The following is an 8,175-nucleotide window of genomic DNA, read 5'->3' on the forward strand; positions in this document are numbered from 1 at the left end:
ACTACAGTGAATGTGTTACAGGTTCAGTTCGGTTTAATCGATTTTTTTTTAAACCGAACCGAACCGAAATAAACCTAAATTTTTATAATATAAAACCAAACCAATTAGATTGAATTTTAAAATCGAACCGAACCTATTGATTCAGTTCGATTCGATTTTTTGATTTGAACCGAAATTTGCTCACCCCTAATTTTTATTTTTATCACAAAATTAATAAATGAAATCACATGATATTTTTTTTATAATTTTTATTATAATAATAAAATAATTTTTTAATAAATATAAAAAAAATTAATTTCTAATAAAATTGAAAATTTTTATTTAATTTCTAATAAGATGAGTAGTCACTAGAGAATTAAGAAGATTTTCGCCTTCACCACCACAATTGCACCTCAACGTTGTTCCCTTGTCCATCATTCCTTCCTCATCGTCTCAAGATTCTCCACCCTCCCTCGCAAAAAGACTTCACTCTCATCTTCTAGCTCTCAACCTACACTGCCATCTTACAACTTCAACACGATTTTGTTCATCGATATTTCAGCTCCACGCAATATCTGGTTTCATATTTGTATGCCATGTCCAGATTCTAATTACTTTGTAAATAAATATAAATAATCATGATCAATTTATACAAATAATAATGTTTTGCTATAACACAAAAAAACAGCTGCTCATACTAATGGTTTCAATATCTCAAAATTACACAAGAAAGTGTCAGGTCCCTTGATTGACATTTTCTACGGCATTCTCTCTTTGGAAATGGAAAGAGCACCATGCTCATTAGCATGCAATTCGCATGACTTTTTTTATAGCACATTTTTTTGGTCAATATTTTGATTTGGCATTACTTTAGCTAATTTTTACCATTATTTTAATAATTATGCAGGGAAAAAAAATACAATAAAAACACCGAAATGGGGTTAAAAAAAGAGAAATATAAGGGAAAAATATTCAAAAATGTATTAAGTTAGAAGAAAATTAGGAGGGAGAAAATAAAAGGAGAAACCAATCCATATTTTTACTTGCCTGCGCATGATGGCAGTGTGCCCAAAGAATGATAGGCGCACGCCAATCATCTACTAGTTCTTTTTCAAGGGCAAACGATGCTCAGAAAAACAAGTTATGCGAGACGGTTGCATATGAAAATACATTATCACACACAAGGAAAAATACTCAGCTTGATATTTAGTTCCCTTTAACAAACGTAAGTCCTAACATGAAAAGCAACTAAACCTCATCCAACGTCAATAAAACTCCAGAAAATAACCCAAAAAAATTTCAAAGCTCTTATGCAACAGTTTGGGCTGCTGCAAGCCTCTTCCTAGCCTCCTCAATGATAGACAACTTAATACCCTTACCCTTGGGAAGAGAGACCCATGGTTTAGTCCCCTTTCCTATGGTGAAGACATTGCCCAAACGAGTCGCAAACTCATGGCCAGTTGCGTCTTGGATATGAATAGTTTCAAAACTCCCCTTGTGCTTCTCCCGGTTTTTAATGACTCCAACTCGCCCTCTGTTCCTCCCTCCGGTGACCATTACAACATTTCCCACATCAAACTTGATGAATTCAGTAATTTTGTTGCTCTCAAGATCTAGCTTGATGGTATCATTAGCCTTGATTAGTGGATCTGGGTAGCGAATAGTGCGACCATCATAGGTGTTCAAGTACGGGATGCCCTTCTGACCAAATTGAACGGATCGAACCTTGCAAAGCTTAAACTGCATATAGAATTAATGCACAATTGACATCACTAATGCAATACAATCCAAGGGGAAAACACAAATATACTAATACAGCTGAAGATTTTATCCATCAAATTAGAGCCCTTCCAGAAATTAAACATTACATGGAAAAAAAAGAAGCAAAACATTTTTTGAAAAAACAAGTTTAAAGTCATAAGGAAAAGAAATAAACCTTTGCCTCGTCATCTCTAATGAAGTGGAGACGGAAGCGACCTTTAGTGTCATAGAGGAGACGGAAGTTCTCATTTGTCTTGGGAATTGACACAACATCTGTTAAACAGAGTTAAAGCTAGGTAAACATTATAAACATTACGTCATGCAAGCTAATAATGCCTAAAGAGTTCATGTTTAGTCCAACAGGCTATACTGCACCGAAAGTTAATCACAAGCAATGACATTCTTATGTCAAGTTATATTCAGCATTGGCAATTTCTAATTCCATAATCAAGTTCTGCCTGCCAAAAATTTAACAAATTTCATTTCATGTCATATCCTATCGACCAAACAATTTAGCCCTCACAGGCTACCACAAGCCAACAGCCCACTGCAAACAAAAGAAATCAATAAAATCTACCCACATTTAGAACATCTGATTATTACAAAAATATATATATAAAAAAAGGCAGTGTTAAAGATGAAGCACACATACCCATGAAACCAGAAGGGTATGTTTTATCTGTCCTAACTTTCCCATCTACAAGAACATGTCGCTGCATCAGAATGGCGATGACTTCACGATATGTGAGAGCATACTTCAACCTATTACGGAGAATGAGGATCAAAGGCAAGCATTCCCTCGACTTATGAGGTCCAGAGGATGGTTTGGGTGCCTGACGCCATAAAGAAAGATGAAACAAACCAAAAGTAAGGAGATACAACAAAAGGAACAGATACCCATAAAAGCACTAAACCCTAGATTGCTAACTTACAAAGGCACCGCCAAGTTTGTCAAGCATCCAATGCTTAGGGGCATTAAGCCTCTTCAAGTGTTTCTTCAACCCTCTTGCCTGTAATGCACCACAAAGATAAGAACTCAAAAACAGAGAATTTGGAGGGTTCCAGCAATTTTATGTTGAGCTTTTATAATAAGAAAAAGCAACATCAGTCTAAAAAATCAAATAAATAATTTTCCACTATTTCCAAACCCTACTGAGATGGATCAGTTAATGTTTTTGATACCAACTAGCAACACAAATAAGGACCACCTCTACAGCTCTATCCCATTTGAAATCGTTCATACAATCTACGGCTTAAACAAGAGAACATAAACAGATCTATAGAGTAACAATAGAGAAAAAATTTTCAAATTTCTTAAAATCCAACAAACAAATTCTCCATCAATGTAGTAATAGGTAATTTTTAAAGTGAGCAGTAAGCACACATAAAGGAACCAAAATAAGCATTATATATATATATATATATATATATATATATATATATATATATATATATATATAAGTATTCACCTTTCAAAAGACCAAGACTCCTCAGACACCATGACTAGAATTTTATTAAGATGAAATTCAACTTCATGCATCTGCACCTTATTATCAAAATTTTAAAAACATTTCACACTGCTTTGTTATGATGAAGTCATAAAAATATAGTATACCCATTTAGCGCATCCATAACCCACATCGCAGTCAAGCTCAGCTCACCCAATCATAAAGATTGAGATATGCACAAAGCTCACATCTTTTACGTCTATCCTTATCATACGAAAGAAACAACACACAGATTGCCACTGGAAACAAAACAACATTCACTGGAACAGCTAAAATCATATAGTCAATTTAGCAATCTCTCTTACACTCATTAATTAACTCAAAAACCTAATTTAGCAATCTCTCTCATTCTCTCTAATTAACTAAGAAAAAAAAAATCCAATTTAGAAATCTTACTCGCCAAAATCAACATAGAAAAATCCTAATTAGATTTGAAAATCATAACTTAGCTTGATTCACAAGAGGATTCATATACAAAAGAAGGCTTAAAAGCCTCAACATATTTTTGTAGCGAAGGGAGAAGATCAAAAGCTGAGAAATCTCGCTGATTAAACATGATATTTGAGCAAGAAAGATCATAGACGAAAAGAAGTTGAAAAAATCTCACCATTCGTGTGTGCTACTGTCTTCTCCTCCTCAAAAGAGAGTCGCCGCTCGCTTTCTTTGCAGAGTGCTGTGCAGGAGGTTTGGAACTTCAGGTTATGTAGACTATAAATATGTGAAGTCACCGTAAGAAATTAGGGTTATTAACAGTACGGATAACACCGAACGATACGACCGACCTGAATCCGACCCGAAACGAAATTTTGGTTTGCTTGTGTCATCGGGTCCAGCTAGCTTAACTCACAACGGTAAATTACGTCAACCGTTTTTCAATTTAGTTGCTTATTTTATTTAAATAATTTAACTTGAATTTGTTAAAAATAAAATATTTAAATTTTAATTTTATTTTAAAAAATTCAACAAAAGATTTATTTTAGCCATTAAAGTTATACAAACACTTATTTTTGCTATCATAATTATTCTAAATAGTTATATAAGTCTTTAAAATGTTTTAGAGTCCAATTAAGCCATTCAACTTTCTAAAAAATCAAATAAATCAAATTTTAAAAATATATCAAAAAAGTCTTTATGATAGATAAGTTCTTTAACTTTTAAAAATAGATAAAAAAAATTAAAATATAATATGCTTCTAATATAAATGCAATCATGATTGTGTATGAAGATTTTATAATGCATTGGGTTTTTTTAAGTAATCTTGCATATTTAATTTGCAACATACCGATCTCCTGCATCCTTATTGTGGCACCAACTGATTAGTGTTTTGAATTATTTGAATTTACAATTGGTGAAATTATGGGAAAAATTGATTATGTAGAGAATTTATTTTGTTGATTATTATATCATTATTGCCTATTTTTAGTTTCGATAAATATATAAAAGGGGTAATGTCCAAAAAAATCCTGAATTTTGAGGTTTTTCACAATTCTATCCTAAACTTTTTTAAACAAAAATATCCTAAACAGTGAACTTTTTACAATTGTGCCCTACCATCAAAATAACCTGTTAGCTCTAACAAAAGACACCACATTAGCATCTTTAACCCAAAATTAAAAGATTGAAAAAACCTAATTAGTGTTAAATAAAGTTATATAAAAAACATAACTTTTCGTTGCCCTTAGCACAAGCAACTGCTTGTGGTCCCTCATCAACTCTCTCCCACTATTTTAATTTTCAATTCAAAAATCTTGAAACTAATTGGTGGAAAGAAGCAATCAACAATTGTAGTGCAGTCCCACATCAAAGCAAAAGAAGTTGTAAGAGCATTGGTGCCTTTGGTGGTCAACTCAATGTAGAGGTATGCATTTGTTTATACAGTTTATGAAATTTGCACTCTTTTTTGCATACATGATATGCTACTATTACTTCTTTTGTTAAAAATAACATGGGTGGAATTTGCTATTAATTGTGCTTTGTTTCTCTTTGTTTATTTTGTATGGCTATAAAGGTTTAGGAGAATGTATATTTCAATTCTTTTGTACTATGATGGGTCACTAAGTGATAGAAATGGGACCTTTGATTATAAAGGGGGTGAGATATTCCTTCGAGAAGACATTAACCTAGACTTGAAGGAGTATTTGGAAATAGAGAAGAGTTTAAGAAATTGGGTTATGGTTAAATAACAAAAATGGCATATTATATACCTAGTAAGCCTAAGAAAGATGGAGTTTGGTTTATTAGCAAATATAATGATTGATGTATTGGAGATGCTAAAGTGGGATGAGGATAGTGATATTCATGTCTATGTGGAGGCTAAGGAAGGCATAAATTGTAACACCCCAAAATTTTAAATTTTATGAGCATTTCTGGTATTTTAATTTTATTTAAATTTTAGGAATTTTTTTGAGATTTTTCGGATTTTAAAAATCGGGTTCGATTTTCCGAAAATATAAATTTTGATGATTTTTAAAAATTAATTTAAAGACCACGTGGCATAACTAAAAATATATTTGGAGTCTATGTATTTTTCTGAGTTTTACAAATTTTTGAATTTTGGACCTCGTTTTCGGTCCCAAGGCAGAGTAAAAATTCAAAATTTTGTATTCTGAATCGAACCGGCCGAATCGAACCGGACCGGATCGGACCGGCCTTTTCCTTCTTCCCTTTTTCTTCCCCGCACACGTCGTTCCCTCTTCCTTTTCTCTCTCTTTTCTCTCTCCTCCCTCCCCTGCCGCCGGCCAGCCACCTCCTCCCCACCACCTAGCCAGGCCAGCGCGCCACCTGCCACCCGACCCGGTGCATGGCAGAATGGCCGAAAAACGCGCGCGATCTCCCTCCCTCGCGCGCGCGGTGTTTCGGCTTCTCCGGTCAAAATCCGGCCGATCTGGCCACCAATTGGATCGGGTCTTGTGTCTAAAATCATTTACTCGGCGAGAGCTTTCCATAGACACCAAGAACGCCGAAATCCATCGAGTGGTTTGTCCGATTTTTGCTCAGGAAGATTTTAGCCCATTTTGACTTTTGGGCTAGATTTATCGAAAACCGTGAATCCCACGAGAAAACCGAGGCTACCAGTGTGCTCCAATCGTCGAGAGCTTTGCGGCGACATAAATTTCAAATTTTTCCGACACCGTTTTTCGGTGGGTCCCACGGAACTTCGCAGTGTTTTTCCGAGCATTAAATGAGTTTAGAAAATTCTGAAAATTTATGTACTAACCCCCGTGTTATGGGCTTCGTGTAGGTATCCTCAATTCGCAGAAATTCGGCGATTGGCCAAGATGCGCAAATTTCGGCGAATGGACTGCTTCTGAAAAAGTCTCCGAATTGGACCGAGGTTTTGGCTAGCCCACCATTGTCAGACGTCCCGAGCGCGTTCCCGAAGTCGGAATCGGCAAAGGTAAACCCGAACCTTGCTTTTTCATAATTTTCTAGTGCTTAAATAGGATTAAAAATTCATAAAATATTCGTGGTAGCTTAGAAAATTATGATTCTTCTTGCAATAGCTTAGTAATATTGCTAAGGACCGCGGGGCAAAGTTTTGGAATTTTTAGAGCTGATTTGGGCAGTTTTTGCAAAAATGGTCAATTATAGGGACTAAATTGAAATTTTACATATTGTGATGGATGATTGATTTGATGGGCCCAGGAGGGGCTGTGTGATATGATTGAACTGTGAATATATGGATTGTGAGTATAGAAGTGTGTTTTGAGCCATTTTGCAGGTTGGGTAGGTCCTAGGTATAGGGGAGACTCTGTCGGATTTTCGGCACGACTTAGGAGGTATTGGTCTTTTTCTTTGTTTGTATTGAGTCTTTTATATTAAAAATTGTAATGTAATTGTCAGGTGAGCCGGGACAGCCTTCTTCCTCCGCCCAGCCGCCTCAGTGACCATCGTCAAGTCTGTGAGTAAAATATTAATTTTAATTGTAATTTCGATATTATTATATGTTCAGCATGCCCATACATCACTTATATGCATATATTTATGTAGTTAAACTCTAGGCACGATTTATGATGCATTGATAAATGTTAAAGTGCCATGATGTTGTTGTGGTAATTTGGAGCAGTGTGCGTGCGTTGGCGTGCGTGTGATGTGGTGTGGACTATGGATAGGACGGGTAGTCACGGCTTGAGTTCTTCGCTGGGACCCGATCCTTCGAGGGGTAGTCACGGCTTGAGTTCTTCGCTGGGACCCTCGATTTGGTTTATTAAGCGAAAGTTCGGCTTGAGTTCTTCGCTGGCACCAGGTTGGATTTAAGAGAGCTGTATAGGGGATCAGCTCCCATATGTTATGATTGATGCTACAGGGTGCGTGAGTGCTCCAAATTACCTTTTGATGCTATGATGTGAATTTATTGCTAATGTTGCATTTCACTCTACAGGGTGCATTAGTTCTAGATAGTTATAGAGATTATGGTTAAAATTGATATTTTACTCTCTGAGTCGAACGCTCACTCCTGTTCAATATTTTTCCAGGCCACAGGAGGATATTTTTGAGGTTAACCTGCTTTTCTACTTCGCAGGTTGTTTATCAATATTTGTGTAATTTTATTTACTCCTAGAATTTCCGCATGTGTTAGCAGTAATTATTTGAATTTGGTCTATAATATTATTATCATGTTGGACCTGTAAACTTAATATTCTATGTCTGTTTGATGGATTGGATGAGGGAGCTGAGCTCCCATTTCTTTTATGATGCTATGAGTATGTGGAGGGTGAGCTGAGCTCCCCAATTGAGTATTTATTATGTTTACAGGTCGGGTGAGTCGAAAACTCCCCGTTGGAAAGTCCATTTTATGGCCGGACTCTGTCCGTTTGTTTTCTTAATATTGGGCCCAAATGGGCCTTAGAGTTGGGTTAATGAACAGTTAGGCTTACTACGGGCCTCGGGGGCTTTAGGCTGGCCTAGGTCCTAGTGCCGGTCCGGC

General features: G+C 35.9%; 1 protein-coding gene across 1 annotated transcript; it reads right to left on the reverse strand.

The window, feature by feature from the left end:
- Positions 1-1,150: 1,150 nt before the first annotated feature.
- Positions 1,151-4,025, reverse strand: LOC110634685 (40S ribosomal protein S4-1). The gene is made up of 5 exons (XM_021783778.2): positions 3,856-4,025; positions 2,673-2,750; positions 2,393-2,573; positions 1,916-2,013; positions 1,151-1,719 (listed from the first exon to the last, which is right to left on the reverse strand). Exons 1-5 carry the CDS (start codon positions 3,856-3,858, stop codon positions 1,288-1,290), a joined length of 792 nt encoding a protein of 263 aa, XP_021639470.1. The 5' UTR covers positions 3,859-4,025; the 3' UTR covers positions 1,151-1,287.
- Positions 4,026-8,175: the final 4,150 nt, after the last annotated feature.

The sequence above is a fragment of the Hevea brasiliensis genome, chromosome 18 (genome assembly GCF_030052815.1).
Source record: "Hevea brasiliensis isolate MT/VB/25A 57/8 chromosome 18, ASM3005281v1, whole genome shotgun sequence".
Classification (NCBI taxonomy): Eukaryota; Viridiplantae; Streptophyta; class Magnoliopsida; order Malpighiales; family Euphorbiaceae; genus Hevea; species Hevea brasiliensis.